The sequence below is a fragment of the Microtus pennsylvanicus genome, chromosome 2 (genome assembly GCF_037038515.1).
Source record: "Microtus pennsylvanicus isolate mMicPen1 chromosome 2, mMicPen1.hap1, whole genome shotgun sequence".
Classification (NCBI taxonomy): Eukaryota; Metazoa; Chordata; class Mammalia; order Rodentia; family Cricetidae; genus Microtus; species Microtus pennsylvanicus.
Genome location: NC_134580.1, coordinates 91,897,343 through 91,922,396, shown reverse-complemented (window position 1 = coordinate 91,922,396; position 25,054 = coordinate 91,897,343). Strand labels below are relative to the sequence as shown.

The window sequence follows — 25,054 nt, the reverse complement described above, 5'->3', positions numbered from 1 at the left end:
GAATATACCACAGGCTCATTGCCCAGATGGAATAAAGAAGAAGATTTCTGGTGTGTTCTGTTTCTCTTCTTCCTGGCCAGGAGATGAGCTACCCCACTGTGCTACACCCTCACTGGCATGATAGACTCGAATCTCTGAGACCATAAGCCAAAATAAATTCTTTCACACTTTTCTCAGGTATTTGTCATAGTGATAGAAAAAAAATGACCAACACCAGGTGATAAGTCTGGTTATCAAAAACTAAGAAAAGGTATCATAAAAGATACTGCAGTAACCCTCAGTGACTAACAGCGCAGAGAGACTGCTCCAATTTCTTTATAAGAACTCAACTAATACAGTGGAGTTAGAGATGGCCCTAGCCTAGACCTGGACTCTTCTCCAGTCCATGAAATGGAACACTTACCTTGATGAGGACATACTGACCACATCCTCCCAGAGGAGTTTGCAAAGACTATCCACCCCCTTCCCTGACACTCTAAGCTTGTGTACGCAAGGCATTCAACATATTAAGTTTAAGAATGGGTGCTACCCAATGTAAATATTGAACTGCCCATAATGAAACAGCACTTGGGAAGAATCCAGTGAGTTTGCAACCGAGAACAGGTCAAGGATGAGCTTACCTCCTATCACTTATTTGTATTCTAGTCCAATACAAAGGCTTCATGGGACAGCTGGGCTCGATGGCTGGTTTACGAGGACACTGGCTAGAAGAAGAGCTGAGTCCAAAGGAGAGTCCAGGAGGAGGTGGGGGTGCAAGTCCTGGTGGAGGAGGAGGAGGGGGAGGAGGAAGAAGCCCCCCACTGTTAGGGAGAGCCAGCACATTAGGGAGTGGTGGTGGGGGAGGAGGTGGCGGAGGTCCAGCACTTGGTGGCAAGGGAGGTGGTGGAGGAGGTGGAGGAGGTGGTGGTGGTGGCCCAGCACTCACAGGTGATATGAGTGGTGCTGGTGGTGGCAGAGGTCCAAGTCCAGTGGGGAGAGGGGGAGGGGGAGGAATGGGAGGGGGAGGAGGAGGAGATGTGGAGGGAGGAGGTGATTTCTTCTGCTGACTAGAGGAGATGCCCTCCTCTGTCTGAAGAGGTGCAAGGCTGTCTTTGCTGTCTTTTGTGGGAGAGAGCTGGGTTAATGAGATATTCAACTTCTTGGGTACTATCTGGTTATTTCTGGTTGCCTTGTTTTCACCTTCACAGGGCTTCAGGAACGTCTCTCTGTCTGTCTGGATGTACACATTTCTGAAGGCCTTTGGGGGGCAGTCGTCATCGGTGGAGATGCAGGCATCTCTCATCTCTTCACATCCTCCTCCCCAGCGGTGGTCTAACTGCTGCTTGAGATTTTCAATGGTTTCTTCAAGTCTTGCTGTTATTAATGCATGCTCACCCCGGATGTGAAATGTCTTGAGTTCAAATTGAGCCTGTAAGGAAAAAAAATCAATCAGAAAGTAAGAATTTAATGATAACAAATGTCTAGTAGGCATTCCACAGTACCATGAATGTGTGGATATGCTCTTTAAAGCAGTGGTTCTCAGCCTTCCTAATGCTGTGGCCCTTTAATAAGTTCCCCATGTTGTAGTGATGCTCAAAAAAATTATTTTTTGTTGCAATTTCATAACTATACTTTTGCTATTGTTATAAATTGCGATGCAAATATGTTCGGAGATAGGGGTTTGTCAAAGGGATAGCGACCCACAGGTTGAGAACCACAGTCTTAAAGAATAGCCTATGTAATGCAAAGAAATAGAGACATTTGTTCAAGAATCCAAAAGGGTACAAATCATCTCAGAATTTTCCAGACAACTAAATATCTAGGCGCTCTTGGAAAACTCCATCATGTCTGAGTTTAGGGGAGATTACTGTCATGAGTTAAAGTTTAGCGCAAATCTTCTACTTAAGAATTTTCACTCAATTTTAATATCGAATGCAGAAGAAATTAATTTGATAGAGGTTTGGACAAGCTTGAATGTATCTTTTATAGCCTTTGGTGTGGATAGAGAATAAGAAAAGAATGCGGGGTAGAGGAGGCCGTCCAGAGCTTGTGCTGGGGTGCGGCTGCTGTTCTCTGTGTTCCTTAGAGAGCCTCCCCCATCAGCTTTCCGCAGCACTGCTGCAGAACAAGAGGTATGGAGACGAGCAATGGTATTTTTTATTGTCTGTTTTTTTTAAGTTTCCAGACAAAAGCTGACCAGTGTGGCTGTTTGGGTCTATTTCTCACTGCTGGCCCTCATCCAGATAATTAGCTCCACTGGATGACATCAGAGGACACTGGATGACATCTCTATTTCTGTACCCCAGCAGTGAGCACAGCATTAAAAAGGAAGATGGATAAAATGGCGGAAACAGTCAGACACACACTCCCTGTCTCAAGGGCCTTGCTTAATGGCCAATCAAGTCTTTCTTTGCTGTAACCTCAGCCCACAGATATCTAGAAAAACAGCTACATAAAAGGGTATAATCCTTTACATTAAATTGTTAAAGAAATGTGTTTAATGATCTAGTCAGCAAGGTTAAATAAAAAGGAAAGCCTTCTGCCTTCACTGAGATACATTTTCCCTATTTTTTAACTAGGTTCAAATTTTCCCAATATTGATTCTGACAAATCAATCCCCAAGTAGCAGGAGAAATTAAAGACAAAAGTTTCTGATGGATAATCTTCCCATTCCTAAACATGGCAGCCCCGGGGAAACTCTGAAGGAAGTGGAGATAGCAGCACTAGAATGTGCAGCCAGGGTGGATGGGTTAAGAACCTGAGTCTGGATTCACACTATCCCATGGTTAACATTGCTGCTCTCTAGGTCTGTGCTTTAGCCTAGCTGTTTCTTCATTTGTGAAGTAATGTTTTGTTTTTAATAATAAAATGAGACGATTCATGTAAATCAGGTGTTAATAGTGATGGCATTAGAATAAGAGCTTCGTAAATTCTTACTTTTGTAAATTTTCCAATAACACTTTGGATGGATGAAGGCATAAGACTAAAAGAAGCTGAAGTCATCAATATGAGCAAATATACTACAAATACAATAGTATGCTCAATTTTCATGTGTTCTACTACCAAGTACCTGCAAACAACTCGAAGCTTCTTCCAGCTGTGTAGCTAAGGTTACCTTTGTTTCAGCATCATTCCAGACACACCACTTCTCTCTCCATCTCTCCTATGCCCTACTGCAATTTCTGCTTGGAATTACACACCAACATTTTATTTTCATTCCGTGACTAGTTTTGTCACAACAAAATAACTTCATACTGCTGTTCCTCACTAAACCCATTGTCAAGACAAGTTTTTGTATTGGCATGTATTGACAAGTTTTACTGAGTGGATCAATACTGACAAGTCAAGACACGACTTAAGACTTCAGCCTCATAAAGCTATGAAATAACTATAGAGACACGCATTGCCTAAAGAAAATCCCCTCCAATAAGATAACTGAGCAGCATCTATAATTGTAGGCCTATCCCACCTCTGATGATATGTGCTCTTATGTATTGTTCTGGAAGCTGAGTTTAACGCGTGAGCTTGCTGAAGTAGGCTGAAGATCAATTGGGTAGGTTAATGTCTCTCTACCATAGTTTCCCTTTAAGAAAACTGGGGGTATGATGGGCAGATGAGTTCCTGTTCGTAAAACCAGGTATTAAGGAGCATTAAGAACGAAGTACCGTGTAAGGCCTCTGCCACCGCTGTTGCCGTTTGCAACACCAGACACACCAGGGACCAATGACCACCTCTGTGCGTCCTGAACTCACTAGGCATGCATGATTCCTAGTGCAATGGTCTGTCTATCCTGCTCCATGCTTCAAAAGTACCCTTTAAATTCCCCAGCTGGCAGGTTTTTCCTCGCCCTCTTCTTTTCCTTCACGGCAGAGCTTTTGGGAGTAAAAAACAAGAACGAATGTCACTCAATGTTTGCTATGTCCACTTTCTCATCTGCGTACTTGGAGCCAAATTACAGTTGGCATCTGTCCACCATTCTATGAGAACTTATGGGATTTAGTCGGCATTTTTCAGTGGATTTCCCCTGTCCTCTCTATTTGGGCTGACTGCAGCTGGTGCCTTGAAATTGAACTTCGCTGGAATCCTGATTCCACACCACACTCCTCCGGTCCAGGTATTTTTTTCTCCTACCTCTCTGCTCTCTCCAGTCAGCCTCTCCTCTTTATTCCTCAGACGTTGATCGGCGAGGCATCTGTTTGCCATTCTTTTTCCCACACTGCATTCTCTCTGTACAATGTTTTCTGTATTCAAGCAATATATGAAATTCACTCAGTGATATGCTGCATCTTCTAAATTGGTGCCTTCCGACTGTGATTCCAACTGTCCTTCAGATTAATATACCTGCATATTTAATCAACTACCAGAGATTCTACTAGTCCGAAACAGAGCTCATAAGTGGCAAACTCCAGTTTCTCCTCTGGAATTCCTCTTATGTCACCTGGCATCATCTGGGCACTGTATGGGCTCCTTGTTCTCACTCAGTTTCTGATTTAGTCCATGGTGTCCATCCATGTCACCTAAGCCTTTGGCTGGCCTTTTTTTTTTCTTTTTTAAAATCAGAACAATGGTTAAAATCTACCTGATTTTATTTGCTTCTTTTAAACTTCAATTTAACCAACTCTGATTCCAGCTGCTTTCTTTCTTCAACATTATTTCCATTGGTCCAAGGAATGGTTCTCAAACCTGCTCCACATCAGAACCCTATGGAGAACTTTGTAGAAGGTACTGATCAGGTCCATTCTTGCATACTTTCCTTGGGTCAGCGCTACTAAAACTCACTAAGAGGTTCTGTTGGGAGCCAGAGCAGAAGCTAACAGCAACTCTTGTTCATCTTTATTCTGATTTAACACAGCAACTGAGATAATGACACCATGGTACCAGTGCCTTCTTATGGCGTTTCCTAATTCAGCTATGTCCCAGTAAAGAGGGCATTTCTTCATTATCCACATTGAAAGAATAGTACTTATACACAGAAGGCACTAAATTCTTTACGTGGTAGTTGTTATTCATGCAAACTTGATCTCTGCCTTTTTTCAAAGACTTCCCTATACAGTCCCCAAGTTGCACTTGAAAGCATGATCAATCTCCCATGATCCCTTGCTTATATGCTACCTCATCAGCACCTTCAATCTCTTATTTCCACTCATTGAAAGTCCTAGGAAAAACTCACGCAAGCTCAGCTGAACTTTCCTTGGTTCCTCTAGACACAAATTTTCCATTGTCTGTATTGCCAAAGAACTTTCTAGGTTCAAACTGTATGATAGTCATTTATGTTTATCTTCTTGGAAAATCTAAAGACTCCAGGCAGTTGGGAACCACGCCTTATGCATGTTTAAACTTCCAGAAGATTACGGAGCATTTGGCTAGTTAAGTATCCACAATGCTAAGTGAGTTGAATTGATTGATTGATTGACCTTTAAGTATGAAGTCTTCTTTGGGCCTCTATATTACCTATCCAACTACAAATGAAGTTTCAATAAAAAGCATTAGGTTCTCTTTGTGTTCATGGTAGTCCTATGCATGGCATAAACTGCAAGACCTCAGACTTGTTAGTTATCAGCCATCACTTACAGATTGATGTAGACTTTTTTTTTCATGCAATCCCCCCACAGCCCTCCTCTTTGCCTAACTTCTCTGGGTCTATGAACTGTAGCTTGGTTATCATTTTCTTAATGGCCAATATCCACTTATAAATGAATACATACCATGTTTGTCTTTCTGAGTCTGTCTTACCTCACTCAGCATGATTTTTTTCTAGTTCTATCCATGTGCCTGCAAATTTCATGATGTCTTATTTTTAATAGTGAGTAATATACTCCCTTATGTAAATGTACTACATTTCCTTTACCCATTCTTCAGTTGAGGAACATGTAAGTTGCTTCCAGTTTCTGGCTATTATGAATAAAGCCATACTGAACATAGTTGAGGCAAGTGTCCTTGTGGTAGAATAGAATGTCCTTTGTGTATAGCTGGGTCTTAAGGAAGATCGATTCCTGATTTTGTGAGGAACTGCCACATTGATACCATAATGCCTCCATTGCATTCCCATCAGCAAGGGGGGAGGGTTCCTTTACTCCACATCCTCTCCAGCATGAGCTGTCACTTGTGTTATTGTTGATCTTAGGTATTCTGACAGGTGAAAGATGAATTCTCAAAATAGCTTCGATTTGTATTTCCTTGGCAGCTAAGGATGCTGAACGTTTCTTTAAGTGTTTCCTAGCCATTTGAGAGTCCTCTATTGAGAATTCTATGTTTAGATCTATATCCCAATTTTAAATTGAATTATTTGGTTGTGTAGTATCTAGTTTCTTAAGTTCTTTATTTATTTTGGGTATTAATCCTCTATTGGGTATGGAGCTGGTAAAAGACTTTTCCCATTCTGTAGATTGCTTCTTTGTCTGATTGACAGTTTTCTTTGCCTTACAGAAGCTTTTCAGTTACATGAGATCCCTTTTATTCTCAGTCTTAGCGCCTGTGCTATTGGTGTTCTGGATAGAAAGTCTTCTTCTATGCCAATGTGTTCAAGGCTGTTCCCCATCTTCCCTTCTATCAGGGTCAGTGCATCGAGTTTATGATTCACTTGGACCTGAGTTTTGTGCAGGGTAATATGGATCCATCTGCATTCTTCTTCATGTAGCTACCGCCATTTGTTGAAGATGCTGGCTTTTTGCTAGGTGTCCATAGGTGTGTGGATTTATGTTTGGGATTTCAATTCTACTCCATTGATCCACGTTTCAGTTTTCATGCCGATACCATGCTGTTTTTATTAATATAGATAGTTCTTTAGTATAACATGAAATTGGGGGATGGTGATAATTCCAGAAGTTCTTTTTATAGCTATCCAGGATTTTTTTTTAAGTTGTAGTAGTGTTTCTTTTAAAAAACAAAAACAAAAAAACAAAAACAAACTGAGTGCCCTTTGTATATTTTGGAGATTAGACCTCTGACTGATATGGGGTAAATGAAGATCTTCTCCCATTCTGTAGGCTGTCGTTTCGTCTTGCTGACTGTGTCCTTTGCTTTACAGAAGCTTTTCAGTTTCAAGAGGTCCCATTTATTAATTGTTTCTCTCAGTGTTGGTGCTGCTGGAGTTATATTTAGGAAGTGGTCTCCTGTGCCAACGTGTTCAAGTGTACGTCCCACTTTCTCTTCTATAAGGTTCACTGTGGCTGGCTTTATGTTGAGATATTTGATCCATTTGGACCTGAGTTTTGTGCATGGTGATAGATATGGGTCTATTTTCATTCTTCTACTTGTTGATATTCAGGTGTGCCAGCACCATTTGTTAAATATGCTTTCTTTTATCCATTTGATATTTTTTGCTCTAGGTTAGGAAATTTTTCTCCTATAATTTTGTTGAAAATATTTTCTGGCCCTATGAGCTGGGATTCTCCACTTTCCTCTATTCCTATGTTTCTTAGGTTTGGCCTGTACAGTGTCCCAGATTCCCTGGATATTTTGTGTCAGGCAGTTTTTAGATTTAACGTTTTTTTTTTTTTGGCCAATGTATCTATTTCTTCTATCATATCTTCAATAACTGTGATTTTCTCCTCCGTTATCTTGTATTCTGTTGGCGAAGCTTTGCATTTGTAGTTCCTGTTCACTTAGATTTCGCATTTCCAAAATTCCCTCAGTTTGTGTTTTCTTTATTGCTCCTATTTCCACTTTCAGGTCTTGAACAGTTTTATTCATTTCCTTCAACTGTTTGCTTTTTCTTGAATTTATTTGAGAGATTTATTCATCTCCTCCAACTGTTTGTGCTCTCCTGGATTTTTAAAAGGAGTTTATTAATTTCCTCTTTTAAAGAAAACCATCTCTAACATCTTCATGTAGGAACGGCCTTTTTCTTGTGCTTCAGCTATGTTGGGTATCTGAGTTTTGGTGCTAATTTCTGGGAGGTCAGGAGGGGATGGTCTGCGACATCCATAGAAGCCATGAATGGGGTGGCAGGTGGGCTGTATCCGGGATGAACCTGAGGGATTAGGTCTTCTGGGAGAACAAAGAGAGCAGACAAGTTCTGTAGGCAGGGTGTATGGTCGTCTGACAGGCGGGATCTGTGGTTGAGCAGGGAGTATCCCTGATGCATACTCTTAACAGAGACATCACTTCTTATCTGTTTCCTATCACTTTTTGGCCTAAAAAATTCAGTTTTTAAAATTAATGTGTTTCTCAAAGTTATTGTTGACTGTATACGGTTTTAATAATTCAAAATATATAACGTAGCTAAGTATCCCCTCAGTATATTCAAGGGCTATCCCCACATGAGTGAGAACTGAATTACATTTATGATTTTAATCTGATTAGGAACTGGGCTCTACATAGCTTCCCTAGTTTCCTCTGGGGCTGGTTCTCCCTTCCCCTACCAAATCCTCATTATTTTTTAATATCCTCCATAAGTACTACCTTTCAGAGATACTATCGAAAGAACACACTGTTCTGAAACTCAAGCAACAGAAGGAGACATGTGCTCGTCTGGTCTCCGCCCGCATGTCTGTCAAAGAGAAGGTGAACAAATGCCAGCTGATGACAGATGCCAGGTGAGAGCGAGCATGGTGAGAAAACGATCCATTAGCGTTTTGTTCTTGCTACAAACATCTCCCATTGCTGCTGCCAGGTCAGTAAAGAGTCAAGTTGAACTGCTGTGCCACTGGAACAAGTCAGTCCCTTCCAGGGACCCTTCCAAAGTCTCCATCCTTGTGGGGGAGGCTAGACAGTATGGGGGAACTAAGCAAAAGGAGAGCAAAGCTTCACCGCTCCAGGAAGGTGCAGTGTAAGCTGAGGGGAGCAAGGGAAAGGAAAGGGAAGGAAAGCAGAACTGGAAGAACAGGGAAGACTCGAAAGGGATGAGATTCAGTGCTCACGGAGCACTTGGCAAGGCAAGAAGATGCTGTCTCTGTCGATTTGGATATGGCCAACTGGGTTTTACTGTTGTGTTCCATTTTGATAGTTGCATAAACACTAGATCGGCCCTTTACTTAACTGCCTTGCTGTTGCCAGAGTAAAATAAAAGATCTCTGCTAATGAAAAGAATGGCATCGGGTTTATGAAAAGCCCATAAGTTGCCAATAGCTGGCTTTAATTAACTATTATCAGTAATTTTTTTCTTCTTATCAGAAATAAAAGCACATCAAGTTACAACCAAAAGGGCATCTCAGGGGCACTCAGACACATGAGGTACATCTGATATATCCCCATAATGAGAACTTAGTAAGAATGAGAAAAACAGGACTGGGGAGGGGGAGGAGAGGGAGGAAAGAACATTGAAAGCAATGCAAAGTTCACTTAGATTGACGTGGGAATAGATTCCAATGCATGAAGTGCTGGACAACGAATACATGTACTCGGCCTATGTGTGAAAGCAATGCTGATGCTCAGAACGGACACAGGAAGAAGTCAACATAGAGTGTTGAGCGCACTGCCCTGAGTCTTACATTTACCCATTCTAGTTCTTGCAGCTCAGTGAGGCACACCTTGTTGAGGATGTCCCAACCTGCATAAGAGCCCACAGCTAGAAACTGATCATAAAGGAATTTGAATCCTGTTGTAATTTGAATTACAACACCATTTTGAACGATTACCAAATGGCTAACTAGATAGTAAGTTAACCAGACTAACTCTAAATTATGAATGGGGAATAATATATACCACTTATAATTTATAATAAATTTGTAATATATCAGTGTGTACAATTTTGGCAACAATCAGAATGCTGACTTTGACATTTTTATTTCCCAAACAAGGAAAGAGAAATACAGACATATTAACTGAATGGCGACTAAGAGATAGACTCGAGTCTACCATGCACCTCATCATCCAACACTGGTAATTCATAATTTTTCCCATTAAATACCTCTTAGTAAGTCAAAATATCAAAACACATACAGAGATACTTTCTTATTAGAGATCCTTGATTGAAACATTTCCTCTCTGTTCTGAAAAGTAGCTGGAGTCATTAAACTACGGGCTGAAGCTTGAATGGTTTCCATGTAAATGACAGAAAATCAATTGGCTAAAAAGAGATCAAGAGAGTTAGATTCTACTTCCAGATACTTCAGTCACTAGCTCCTTGCCATTAGACAAGCTTTACATTTTCTCCAAGCTTCATTTTTTTGTCTAAAATTAGATATTTAAAACTTAATCCATGAAGCTTCCTAAAGCTCTATAACGTTCATAATTTTACACACACAAGACTTCCGATCTTTCAACTTTCTATGAATGTAGACAGCTTTTGTTTTGAAAACTTCATAATAGCTTAGAGTGTGGTATTATGCAGTCTATATAAAGAGCCCCACCTTTCACTACCAAAGCAAATGCTCTCATGAGATCAGCAGACTCATTAAGGTTCCGTGAAAATACATTAGAAGCCAGAAGGGAAAATTAGACATATTCTTGAAAGACGATATTTCAAAGAATTCAGTAATAAACTTTCAAAATAAGCAACTATAAGTAGGGATAGCCACAAAAGTAGTGGGGAAGTAAAACAAACCAAAAATGTTGGAAATTTGCACTGAGGCTCGTACTTGGGATACAAACCGAGTGTAGCCAACATGTATTTTGTGAAATAAATAAAAGAGAAAGGGAGATATTTTAGTAACATTTTGTTCCTAATTTTTTAATGTAACCAAATAAAGTATAGATCATAGGATGAATACGCAAAGAGATATCCATTAAAACAATTTTCAGTCTTTGTTTTTCCAAAATGTAATTCTAACCCTAACGAGCAAACCCCAAATTACATATTTTTAGACAATAAACCAACACACCAATCCCTTCTGTAGTAAGAAAAGAGAATTGGAGTTTTATGCTGTATTATTGCTATAAATCACACAACTAGTCCAATGATGAATTGCTTAAAGTTCTTGTGTGCTCAGAAGCAAATGACAGGAAACTCTGGCCCTTAAAACTGTGACAGACTCTTACGTATAAGAATCATTTTAATATTTTGGTCTCAGTGACTCACCCACTTGTCTCTGAGGGGGAACTGTCCTGTGGCCAATACCCCATCTGTACAACAGTTACATTTTGAAACTAGGATATGGTATCATTTGAAACTAAATTATGCTTTATTTGCATGCTCCCAACTTTCAGCTCGGACGTTCTTTTTCTTGTTTTGTTTCACTTTTAAGAACCAGGTAGGACACTGAAAGTGACTATTAGGCAAGTTACAAAGAATTATCCAATGAGAATTAATCGATATCAAAAGGAACCAGCTGTTAAGTTCTTCTGGAATGAAAATAAGGCTGAAATTCATGCATCAGATGCTAGGATCTATGGCCCCGTGAGGTGGCTTAGTGGGGACAGCACTTGCTTCCATACCGACAACCTGAGTTTGATGCCAGGGATCCACATGGTGGAGGAAAAGACCTGACTCCAGGGTGTTGACCTAGTCACATGTGCCCTTTACCAAATAGATATACATATAAAATATTAAGTAATCTTAATGTCATTAAATTATATTATATGTAATTGTAATATCATTAAATTATATTACATGTGATTTTAATATAAATATTTAGATATACTTTTAACAAATTTATATATAATATATATAATATAAAATATAATAATATATCATAATATATATTAAGGTTCTAGGATTTCTGTCTAGAAAATTGGTTTACATCTTTAGAACTGATGTGGATTTCTGGTAACCAAATGTCACTCAGATGAATGATTAAGAGAAATTTCCTACCTGTGGCTGACTTGTGGTTATAAGAACTAAGGAGGCCATGAACTCATCTTCACTTTAGCAGAGAAGGGGCTCTTTGCTTTCTCTAACAGTCAAATGCTGTAGAGGGAGCATCCCAGCATATCAGGTCTTGAGAAAACGATCACCAAAATGCCTGTACTTTGGAGAAGCTAATGTTGGGAGTTGAACACAGCACTATGTTCATGTCGTTTGTCACTTGAAGTACAGCTGAGCTGACTAGGTTTTACAGGACGGTTACTATCAAGGTACTATTCAAATGTAAGTTTTTACTTGACAACTACAAAAAAAATCAATGAATTGGGTTGATCAGCAAAGGCACCCCAGGTCATCCATGTTGCTTTTTATTATATTAGCAATAATCTGCTCTAAGTCCCGAACACTCATTCACTCTCTCGAAACTTATTTTTATGAGCAAGTAGGTGGTACTTGGCTTCCTGGCTTCATTACTTGAGCAAATGACCAATGACACGTGCCTAGGTCACAGCCACCTTCTCCTTGACACTTCAAGCCTCCCCAGGGATTAGTCATTGGCTAAATCTACCACTGAATGAGCTCCAAATTGTCAAGTCATCAGCAAAGAAAAGAAATAAGAAGGCCTTATTATCTGGGTCCTGGACTAAAACGCTTCCCTAAATTTCCAAAACCTACTTGCCCCAGCTAAAAGGACACATTCATTGCATAAGGTCTAAGACGTGAGAGGGACTTCAAAGGTGAGTACAGTCTCAATCCTTCAGTCATGGATCCAAGGAGACATATTTTCTGACATACACTGAGATTCAAAGGAAAGCAAAGGGAAAAATACAACAAAAAAAGAACCTGGCATTAGTTCATAATAAAGTTACAGCATGAACTTAAATTTATTTCATATTTCTGACAATTATTTTTATCTGTAAACTGTGTGGGCCAAAATACCAGAGTGTGCTGGCTAGGTTTATGTCAACTTGACACAAGCTAGAGTTACTTGGGAAGAGAAATATCTCAATTAAAAAAAATGCCCTTTATTTATGGCTAGAACCAGAAGCTAAATAAGAAGGTGAACCCAAAGAAAAACATATAGCTATCCTCCTGGTTATGGGAAGTAGAGAAGATTGCCGGGCAAAAAATTGGGATCTTGGGGGTGGGATGGGAGGGGGGTAAGGGGAGATGGGGAGAGAAAAGTGAGAAGGGTAGGATGGGGAGAACTTGGGGAAACGGGATGATTGGGATAAAGGAAGGTTGGATAGGGGAGCAGGGAAGCACATATCTTAATTAAGGGAGCCATCTTAGGGTTGGCAAGACCTAGAGGGGCTCCCAGGTGCCCAAGGCGAGGTCCCCAGTTAGTTCCTGGGGCAGCTGAGGATAGGGAACCTGAAATGACCCTATCCTATAGCCATACTGATGAATATCTTGCATATCACCATAGAACCTTCATCTGGCGATGGATGGAGATAGAGACAGAGACCCACACTGGAGCACCAGACTGAGCTCCCAATGTCCCAATGAGGAGCAGAAGGAGGGAGAACATGAGCAAAGAAGTCAGGACCACGAGGGGTGCACCTACCCATGGAGACAGTAAGGCTGATCTATTGGGAGCTCACCAAGGCCAGCTGGACTGTGACTGAAAAAGCATGGGATAAAACCGGACTCTCTGAATATGGCAGACAATGAGGGCTGCTGAGAAGCCAAGGACAATGGCACTGGGTTTTGATCCTACTTCATGTTCTGGCTTTGTGGGAGCCTAGCCAGTTTGATTGTTCACCTTCCTAGACCAGGATGGAGGGAGGAGGACTTTGGACTTTCCACAGGGCAGGGAACCCTGACTGCTCTTCAGACTGGAGAGGGAGGAGGAGAGGAGTGGGGGGAGGGGGAGAGGAGTGGGGTGAGGGAGAGAGGAGTGGGAGGCTGGGAGGAGGTGGAATTTTTTTCAATAAAAAATAAAAAATTAATAAAATAAATAAATTAATTAATTAAAAAATTTTAAAAAATGCCCCACCAGATTGGTGGCAAGTCTGTTGTAGTAATATGGGCGGCGGGGCTGCGTCCCCAACACCCCAGCCACCTGCTCGGCTAGCTTAACCCGAAATAATTACACGGACACTGTATTCATTTAAACACTGCTTGGCCCTTTAGCTTTAGCCCTTTCTGGCTAATTCTGATATACCGATCAACCCATCTCTAATAATCTGTGAGCACCGGTCTTACCGGGAAGATTCTAGGTCGGAGCTTCATAGCGTGTGTCTGCTCAGGAGCGGGGAATGGCGTCTCTCTGAGGCGTCTGCTCCCTAGAGGAGAGCTGTGGAGTCTGAGCTCACTTCCTTTTCCTCCCAGCGTTCTGTTCTGTTTACTCCTCCCACCTATCTTCTAACCAATGAGGACCAAGCAGTTTCTTTTTATTTAACCAATGACCTTCCTCCATCAGTCTGTGGCACGTTTCTTGATTGGTGATTGATGTGGGAGGGGTGACCTCATTGTGGGCTGATAGTCCTGAATGCTATAGGAAAGCAGGCTGAGCAAGCTATGGGAAGCAAGCCAGTAAGCAGCACTTCTCTATGACTTCGGTACCAGTTCCTGCTTTTGTCTCCCTCGGATGATGGACTCTAAGATGTAAGATAAAATAAACCCTTTCCTCCTCAAGTTGCTTTGCTCAAGGTGTTTTATTAGAGCAACAGAAACCATAATTGAGGCATAGGGTATTTACAAATCAGGTTTCATTAGGGGCTTACAGAGGAGCGTCAGCAATTCTGTGAACAGGTTTCACGTCATTGGAAAAAGAACATCTCTGGTTTCAAACCCTGTACACTGTTGCTATGAAAGGCGTATGTTTGGATAGCATCCACGTATGTATTACTAGTATGCTTTTTCTTTGTGGTCTGAATGCTTTGAGTTATTGTTTTCTGTCTTCGGAATGCTAACATCTCAAGCACATCTTTCCAGATCTATTCAGATGGATGAAAACCACTTCAACGGTTAGAAAAGTTGTGCTCGCTCAGGTCTCTTTTCTTTCCTTCACACCCCTCCCCTGTCCCCGTCGCCATAAACACACACACACACACACACACACACACACACACACACACACACACTGCATCAGACAATAGAGTAAAATAAGTCCTCAAAAACTTTAAAGGTCTACGCCTTAGATATTCACAAGTTTCTAAGTCCTTTAAGGAAACACTGAACCTCTTCCATAACTATTACAAGATGTCTGACTTTGTGGCCACATTTTCCAGAACTTCTTCTTTGCAAGCCTGGGGTGTGAGATGACTGGCGCTAATCATCAGGGATGTGCTACGAGATTCATCAACATTCTAACATTTGAAGCATGGATCCTGGCCAGGGTGGGTGACAAACTGCCCAAAACTCCATGCTGGGCTCTTCTGTTACCTTTAATACTGTGATCTTGTACTTTCTTTCCTCCCTTTTCTCATAGTGCTTTTTCCATCATATGACTGACAAGGGCTCTGATTTTTCCTACAGTAGTTGATCAATAATATAAATAATAAAATGCCTACAAATAAGTTTCCACAATTCTGAAAGGAAAATAAATCTAACATCATCCAACTACTGAACAAGGTTATTTATTATTATTATTATTGAATTTGTTTGACATTTTCACACATGTATACAACACATTCAGATTACTTTTTCACCCCTCCTGTCTTTCTCCTACCCCATCACCCCCAGCTCCTCCCTACAAGTCCCTTTTCCATATTCATGTGTTTCTCTCTTGTTTAGATACCTAGTGAGTTTAACCAGAGCCACTTGTGTGATCTTCGGCTTAGAATGCTCCTTTGGAGCCTGGCAGGCTCTTCAGTGGTTACACAACTAATGGCAGTGATTTCTACTTCCTAGAATCTGTCAGTGGCCACTGGTTCAGTAGGAGTGGGGAAAGGGCCCACTCCTTGAAGGTCTAAGGTCAGCTGTTGACAGGTTCATTTTTTTGTGCAGACTGAGTGTGAGAAAGAGCCGTTGCCTTAAATTCATAACTGGGATGGTTGTATCAGGCCAGATTTCTTAAACCTGTGTTTGTCTTAATCCAGCCTTAAGAATGGATGAGCACTAGTGTAACAGATACCTTAGGATTTTTAAAATTGTCCTCTAAAAACATCCATATTTTCCTTAGTTACCTAGAACATCACCAATCAAACAGATAAAATTGTTCCATGATACGATTAAATTACTTGTTTCATATACTTTGGGGGTCCAAGATGAAGCCTGTACTTCCATCAGTATCATGAGCTTCACATTCTTACAGTAGTACCTATTCTGCAAAACTAGGATGCTGCTGATTGCCTTGCTTCCCAGCACAGTTTTTATGGAAAGTGAAAAACATTTATATCAAGCTTCAGAAAAACTGAAAAAATAAAATTAAATAAAAACACTGTTTGAGAAACATTGGAGGGATTATATATTATCAGACATAACTAACAGCAGCTACCAGGAGTTAAAATTCACAGCCAATCATAAGATAAGACTACAATCCAGAGGGGCTCTACATAAAGGTTTGTGTTTTATGCTGCCATCACTGTGATGAAAATGTTCACATCAATAGCCAAAAGCATCCCCAAATTAACCAGCTTGGTAGGTTTTCCCCTCATTCTCCTTCGGAACTTTAGATTTCAATGGTCATTTTAGAATCTTGGTCCTCTTTCTCTATCTGAAACTCTCCTGCCTCCTACTCATTTTCCTTCCACTATCCAAATGAGTCCACTTCATGAGGTCATCATTTTGGACTCTTGTTCTCTTATGCACCCCTCAGCAGATATTTCTGCATCAGTGAAGAGTTTTCTAAGGTCTCCATTCAGCACTCAGAAACCTCTACTTACTTTGTCCACGAAGACTGGGTTCATTTAGTAAAAGGAAAAGAAATGGGAGGAATGACTGGGCAGTGTCCATAAAGGACCATAACACACCAGGTAGACTCATTAGTACAATCTTTCCTCAACAAGCTCATAGCTGGTAAGTGCGCGGTTGACTTTGACAATGATCTTTGCTCTCAAAAACTCATCAACTCAGAGCACTTAGAAGCCCAAAGCTCTAGGTCCATCCCATTCAGACTGTGTGGAGTTTGTTTTGTCTACTGGTTCTTCCAGCTAAATGATTATATAATACACACGGGGCCCAGATGAGGGTCAACCAATGAAGTGACCCAGAATAAGTCAAAATAAACATTCTTCAGTACACACATATTGCTGTAACTGTGAACAGATGGCACATTTCTGTTTAGAAAGAATGTCCAGAGCATTGTTCTTGTTCTAAAATCACTGAAGAAGGAACAAAAGTATTTAATTCGATGGATATCCTCAACTATTTTAAACACTCGCACATGCACACACTCATACTGGTTGTTGTAGCTCCCAATACTCTTTCACTGGATCAGACGACAAGATGGTGGAAGAGGGCAGGAAATGCCTAGAGCAACAAAAAGAATCTTGATGCGGCACCTGTTATGGTCTGGACAGGAAATCCACCACCCAGCCCCAGTTCTTGTATAGGAAGGAGCCTTGGTTCCCATAGGCAGCACTACCCTGGGGAGGCCCTAGAAACTTTAGAAGCTGAAGACTAGCTGGAGGCTGCAAGTATGTCCTCAAGGACTGTATTTTATCCTGGCCCCTTCCTGTACCTCTCTGTGCCCTGTCTACTGAGAGGTGACCTGCTTTTTCCACCACACACTTGGGTCCTCGACAATAAAGTAAGTTTACAATGAACCTCTGAGGTTGTGAACCAAAACAAATCTTCTTTCCTTTAAAATTGTTTTCCCAGTGTTTGTCACCGTGGTGACAAAATGATTAAGGCAGCATCCAAGACAATGTGGGTGATAGACTTTTTCCCTTTGTAGTGGAAATAATATTTCTAAGTTTCTGTGCAAAAATAATTCCGTTTTCTAAAGCATGGATCGTTAAGGGTCTGTCTCAGATGGGGCAGAAATGTTTCTTAAATTGAATTGCAATTGAGTCTGTTTTGTAACTGGTGGGATATAAGCAAAAAAGGGCACCCACAGCCAGAGCGCTTGCAGACAGCAGCGGGCCCCCCCAAATAATGCCATTTTGAGTAACAGCCCAATTCTACAAAGCCACAGAAAAGGTTCCTTAACCACAGGGCATCAATACGCATCGTTTCTAGAAACGGCTTTGGTGGTGTCGCACCAAGTTATTTGAGCTCAAAGAGAACTGATGTAATATTTACAAAAACAGATCTGCTCTTTGTATAAACATGAATTAAGAAAAGCATAAATCCCCCATCTAGGTTTATTTTTCTGTGGGCCTTTAATTATATATTTATAAACCTAGGGTGTTTGATGCCTTAAACAGTTAAGATGACAGTGGGACTTGGCAGAACATGTGTTCTGATTGCTAGAAGGCTGATGGTACTTGGAACAGGGAGATTCGCAAGAAAGGCCGCTCTAGAAGGATGCAGTCAGAACAAGTTGGAAAGGATCGGGTCTCATTTTGACTTGATTCTCTTCTCCTGGAAGATAGACAAACCGCATTCTTCTTCCCTCCCTCCTCCCTCTCTTCCACTAAACTGCATTATTTTTGATTGATCTCTGTCTCTGTAATTTGTACTTTTTGAAAGGATAATTGCTACAAGACCAGTATTACCCTAAGTAAACATAAGAAATGAATTTGAATAAGTCTTATTTTCCAACTGATCAAACATGAAATATAATGTATAAAATGTTCTCATCATATATCTTAATTTTGTGTAACATTTAAACGTCATTTCAAATTTATTCTGAAAGAGGATTATAGATGATTATTATTTTTCTTCCCTATAACCCGTCGTAGACTTTATAGCTGCACATATTTAACAGTGTAGAGACAGGGACAGTGTTACCTGAAAGCTCAGTCATAACTCCTTCACAAATCATGCAAGGATTAATAGCTAACTACATATGTTCAGGCAGAGGGTCAGCCTTGTGATGTTCCATCAAACCACATGACGACTATGCTATTCCACGTGAGGGCCCCCTTGCTGTTTCACAGAATGGGCGTGTCAGCTACAAGAGACAACGTCTCGGTCTCCTACAGCATCCTCTCCAGGAGAAAATGAACTGGCCGAATACCTAGGCCGGTCATCTGCCTTAAACGGTTACACACCACTTACACTCTAAGTGTTTAGATTACTAGGAATTCCAAGGTGGACCATCCCCTTTCTCCAGTGTGCATCAGAGAAGCAGGAGGCTTCCTGGTTGCGTGCACTTGAACATGCTATTAACACAGCATATGAAGCTGGTTAAAATGGCTGAGGTGTTTGAAGAAAATAATTTGATTTTTATAAATATTGGCAAGAAGAATTTTTCATCCAAATGTTGTTAGAATGCATCCCATCTTAACTGTATTTGCAAACAAATAACAATAACAATAAAAAACTATTTTCTTCAGAGCTATTTTCTTGTTTTTATTTGCTTCATGTTATTTTTCAGATTTTTAAACTAATGTATCATAGATAATCATGATGTAGCAGTAAATTCAAATTGACCTATCTGTGACAAAAATACTAATAATCCAATTCTACAAATGGAATTCATCAAGGGGAAACCTTCTTTCCGTGCCTGAGTATGATTGGTTCTATGATTTCAGGGTTGCTGTGAAAAATCCTCCAGTAGTTTTCAGCAATGTTCTCTAGACTTCTGAGTTGCATTTTTCTTAAAAATCTTTTGCCATCAGAGTGCCTGGATGCAGGTCTGGGGAGAGACGGGGGGGGGGGGGGGAGCATTCCAGGAGGTATTACAGAGAGCTGGCAGCCTCTCTGTCTCCTCTCTAGGTAATGAGGTTGCTAATGAACTTCTAGTGAGTGATGCCCTTAGAGTCCAAGACTTGAATCCGAGGCACAAAGAACAGGGAACGTGAACACTTAGCCACACCTCACGAATCCACAGAGTTAGGAAGCAATCCACATGCGATAAAGAATGAGGGCGGGGAGAAAATTATGAACAACTTTTTGGTCTTAAGAACAATTATTTGCTTTAAAATGTATTTGAAATAAATGATTCAAAGATGTGTCCACATTCTGGAGCGGAAATGTGCTCGATTTTGTTTATATGTCTGAAAATGTTGTTTCTAAACATGTAGACTTAAATGTTGGACAGTGGCTACTTCTCTACCACACTCCAGCGTGGGCTACCTGATGCCTTTAGTGCCCGTCATTTAAAGTGAGACCAGGGCTTTCTAATCTTTCTCAGGCGCAGTTTCCACACAACTGTGATGGAGCAATGCACTGGAAAAGACCGGGCTTTCACTCACAAGGCTTCTGTCGCCATGTCCTCTAGAGCTCTCCTGTTGCTGACTGTAGCCAGTCCGTAACAGCTCTCAAAGGGGGATTGACGTTTTATCTGTGAGAACCCTGTTCCTTTAGGAAGTGTGCCATCTCCATTAGATGTATTGAGAAGGAAATGAAAGGAGCCCTTAAGCCACACCCTACAACAGCTTTGAATTCTTCATCTCTAAAGAATTCAAAAATGATCACAGACTCAAGACCCTTGTCACAGACACCTCACCTACTGCAAATGGCCACTCACTATAACTCTCAAAATACAGAACACATGATAATTATTCATCTAGGATGATCTAAAGTACAAACACCATTCTAACAGTAAAAAATTACAAATTGACAAAATATCTTTTTTTAAAAAAAATCCTTCTAGGAAGACAATTTTCTCATTACAGTTCTCCTTTGCCTCAGAATTTGAAAAACACTAACTATTCTACTATAGGGGTGAATAGAAGAGAAAACATTATGGTTAGTTTATTTACTAATATCTTACTGTGATGGAAAATACAACTGTCTGCTCTTCGTTAAAGGTTTTAATCCACGCTGCGGTAAGGACTGGAGGTTGTAGATAAAGAAAGGTAGACAAGGGCATGGTTATAATGTTAGAGTCTGTGAGGTGCCCAAGTACAGTCTGATGGAAGCCCCAAAGCGGGAGAAATGTGTCTTACTCGCCAGTGAGCTCCTACTGGACTCAATAAGCAAAAGAACAAAGAAGGAAAGTGGAAAAGGAGCGGCAAAAGGTGAAAATATAGAGCAAAATAGGTAGGACGCTGATAGCAGAAGGTTTTGAATACCCGAATAAGCGCATTACATTTCACGTACTAGGTAACCATGAGCCTCTAGAGATGGCTACAGAGAAGGATAATGATCTGAGAAGGGTATGGATGTGTGTAAGTTAGGCTAAAACCCTAAATTCACACGAGAGCTGATGGAGGAAGGTCATTGGCTAATAAAGGAACTGCCTTGGCCCATTTTATTGGTTAGGACGTAGGTAGGTGGAGTAAACAGAACAGAATGCCGGGAGGAAGAGGAAGTGAGCTCAGACTCCACAGCTCTCCTCTCGGGAGCAGATGCCTCAGAGAGACACCATGCTCCGCTCTCCCAGGCAGACAGACGCGATGAAGCTCCGACCCAGGATGGACTTAGGCTAGAATCATCCCGGTAAGACCAGTGCTTACAGATTATTAGAGATGGGTTGATCGGGATATCAGAATTAGCCAGTAAGGGCTAGAGCTAAAAGGCCAAGCAGTGATTAAAAGAATACAGTGTCCGTGTAATTATTTCGGGGCATAAGCTAGCCGAGCAGGCGGCTGGGGTGTTGGGGACGCAGCCCCGCCGCTCATATTACTACAGAGAGCAAGAGGATGTTGGGAGAATATGTATGGCAGAGGACAAGGGAGCTACAGTTAGCATTGTTTGACCACCAAGAAGATGCTGAAACCGAGGGAGCAAGAGCTGTTAAGGATGCATCTGAGGTTTCTGGTGTGGACTTCCAGGAGAGGGGTGCATTCTGAACGACACGTGACAGGGCTACTGTCAAAAAGCACAACGGTGGGAAGGGTCTGTGGGGCTCGGGCTCTGGCTCCAACCGCATCTTCTTACCCTGAAGCCTTTGTGTTCTTTCTCCTCTGCGGCGCTGTTTCCTGGTGCTAGTCACGACACAGGCAGTGGTCCCTGTTTCTGTCTAAACATCAGTCCCTGGCTTGCTGTCAGAGACCCGACTTTAAATGGCTGAAGGGGCTTGATAAACGGTGTGAAAATTTTATGGTCCTTCCGTCAGGTACCATAATTTATTATCACATAATGCGCAGTTAGAAGAACCGAAAGGAACCATCCCACAAAGGCAAACGGTGTGGAGGCAATGGCCCCCTGACACTCTGAGGCCACAGGCGTTATATGGATCCAATAAGAAAGTTGCTTCTAGAAATGGGAAAACAGCCTCTTGATCTTGCAGAATGTTTTTAGACACCTAAAGGCTCTTTTTATTACTGTGGCTGATTAAAATGAAAAGTTTAAACGACTAAAATGTTCTTTTTGATGAGTTTTTGCCATGAACTATGGACCTTGCAGTCCAGTGGGCCTCGAGCCCTTTGATCCTGGGCACTCCCATAAATTCAGACCCATAAAACATCATTGGATTTGGTTTTATTGGTGTGGCTGATCTTGCCAGATTTGTAAGGCAATCTTGTTTTCTCCCCATCCACCATTGCTTTACAGCTCGAGGAAAGGAGTTTCCATTGGCTTCTGACATTCAAACTATCCAAAGTGAGCTGCTTCTTGGGAACATCACGATTTCACAGGAAAACCACAAAACCGTACGGCACTCATCAAGATCGGAAAGAGCGTTACTCTATGTGCTCAGAACGATCAGAAAGGAAATCGTATTCTACATCACAACCACCGCAGTTTTTCACTGCCTGAGAAGGTTAAAGATGGCGTGGCTGACTGGGAGCCTAGCTTTAACAGCTGAGCCAACTGAACAACACAAGTCTGAGATGGAAAAAAAAAAGTGCAGGCAGATTTACAAATCCTAAGTGTCTAAATTTAAAAATCTTGTATTCATGGGAGAAATAAGGAATTACTCAATCATACATTTGTTATGAAAAGATATTTGATAAACACAACTTAAATATTAGATTTATTTCCATTCCTTGTCTTCCAATCATTCTCCAGGATTTGTATCTGCGCCACAGCCCCACATTCCTGTAACTGGAAAAGTACAATTTTTACTATAAAGAATTTATGAAGCGGATTTGATCCGCCGTACAAGGAGGAGAAAGAGGAACAAGAGGAAGGCAAGGAGGAGGAGGCAGCAAAAACGCCATCATGGTTTATGAGCAAGCAAGACTACAAAGAACTTTAGAAAGGCCTGCACTAAAGACCAATATAATCAATAGTTATGTCTTAAGAAATAAAACATCAGATTGGGCTGTTAGAAAAACTGATGGTGCATTTAGCCTACTCACTAGGCCAGGAATTACTTGAGCTGAGGAAGAAATTTTCAATAATTTTCTATTTGATGGATTTTCCTGAAAGCTGGAAAACTGTCCTCACTAGAGTCAGGAGATGTTTCAACAAGTCTACGTAGAGTGATGTTGAGCACACGCTTCAGTCTCTAGGTGATGCCCTGTGACTGTCCCAGATACACTCTCTCGGGGACCATCCAGAAGAGGAGTCTTCCCCACATACTCATGCCCTTGTCTTCTACTGTGAACTCATTCAGTTAAGTCATGTATGTCATTTATATACGAAGACAGGGCAAATATTAACCATTTCCTATAGTTCAACTTTTGAACTTTCTCTGTCAAATTTGAAGACTGTATGAACACTTTGAATTCTGTTTGTCATATCTCTAAAGCAGATAGAACAAAAACAGACACGTGTACACAGTTATATGACATGGCCACCTACAGATATTCTAAGGGACTGCCCCTGTTGATGGACACAACCGTCTGGGTGATGTATGTATAATGAGTTCAGATATGGAAGGATGCCCAGTCGTCACTCAAATATTTCCCTCCCTGGTAATTCATTTGAGAAGTATTTAATGTATACTTACAAGATCCTGGGCACCACAGGCAGCATCAAGCTGTAAATATTTAGAGCAGTGATCCTCAGCCTTCCTAATGCTGTGACCCTTTAATACAGTTCCTCATGTTACAGTGACATCCAATCATAAAATTATTTCATTGCTACTTCATAACTATAATTTACTAATTATGAATTGTAATGTAAATATCTGATATGCATAACATCTGACATTTGACCCCCTAAAGGGGCCATGACCTCAGATTGAGAACCACTGATTAAAAGAGAAGCAATGGAAAGAGCTTCAATAGTTCGGGGTTCAGCAGAGATACAATGCAAGTGCTCGTGGCCAGACAGCGTAGCTCTTTCCTTCATCCCTGCACCTTGAAGGCACCAATATCTCTGTCCTGAATGACCATGACCCTTCCCAGATGCCCCTCCATTTCCTAAAATCCACCTCTTCAACAGCAAGCAGGGCCTTGGAAAACGTGCGCCCGTTTCAGCCTCCACATACTACCAGCCAGTGGATCTCATCACATTCTGAGGGCAAAACTAGAGGACTTGACAAAAGCCCTGCAAAACCTCATACCTTCCTGTGCTGTGGCCTAGATAGATGAGCAGGATCGCAAACCGGCAGGCCAATGTGTGTCTCACTCCAGCATTACCTTAGAGTTACACTGTAGGGCCTCATATGCAGGAAGCTCTGTTTCACAGGCCCCTCTTCCTTCCACATACATGTAAACACAGAACCCGAGCCCTGGTAGAATGACCTGTCTCCTTCCTTCCACATACATGTAAACACAGAACCTGAGCCCTGGTAGAATGACCTGTCTCCTTCTGAGGCACAGCGCATAAAGGCTGAAAAGTTCTGCTGCAAAGCTTCCTTTTCAGTCGCGGTCCTGTTTGCCACTCACGATGCTCTAGTGACGAAGCTCTCTGTGGTCCTTTTGAGAAGCCTGGCTTTTCGTACCTTACGCTCTTCTTACAATGTCCCTTCCTAATAGTTTCTGTCCTTGTCCTCACAGATCACTTCTCTAAAACCCAGCATGCAACATTCCATGAAAGATATCATCTCATATTCTTATCCTCTCTCGCCCTCCTTTCCTCTCTTTCCCCTCTCTCCCTCACCTCCTCTCTCCCTCTTTCCCCTTCCCTCCTCTCCTCTCCCCATCCTTTCCTTTCTTTCCCTTCTCTCCCTCACTTCCTCTCTCTCCCTCTTTCCCCTTCCTTCCTCTCCTCTCCCCATCCCAATGCATGGGAGTCTGTTCTGGTTCCTCTAGCATCTGCAAAGTGCCAACCACCACTAGGCACTTCATTACTATGCACTGAAAGAAAGAACAAATGATAGAGATAGCTCTAACTTCCTTTTTGACTTTTAGATGTTAGGCAATAAAGATCTTAAGCCATTTTTAGACAGCCCTTTGTCTTTTGTCACACAATGGATGTGTGGATGAATACACAGAAAGACAGATGAGAAAGAAGCGATATACTTTTGTAAGGAGATTTTAGCCTTATCTCTGTGTATAAACACACACATTTTATGAGTATGTTTCTCTAAGAAATATCTAATTTGGATTATTTTTT

The 25,054-nt window shown here is 41.3% G+C and overlaps 1 protein-coding gene across 4 annotated transcripts in view; it reads right to left on the bottom strand.

Annotated features, from left to right (window-relative positions):
* Positions 1 to 25,054, bottom strand: part of Fmn1 (formin 1) — a 369,449-nt gene that overhangs the window by 178,397 nt on the left and 165,998 nt on the right. For all 4 annotated transcript variants that reach the window (XM_075961724.1, XM_075961725.1, XM_075961726.1 and 1 more), the window contains one exon: positions 621 to 1,408. In XM_075961724.1, the coding sequence (XP_075817839.1) occupies positions 621 to 1,408 (788 nt within the window). The remainder of the gene's footprint in view (positions 1 to 620; positions 1,409 to 25,054) is intronic.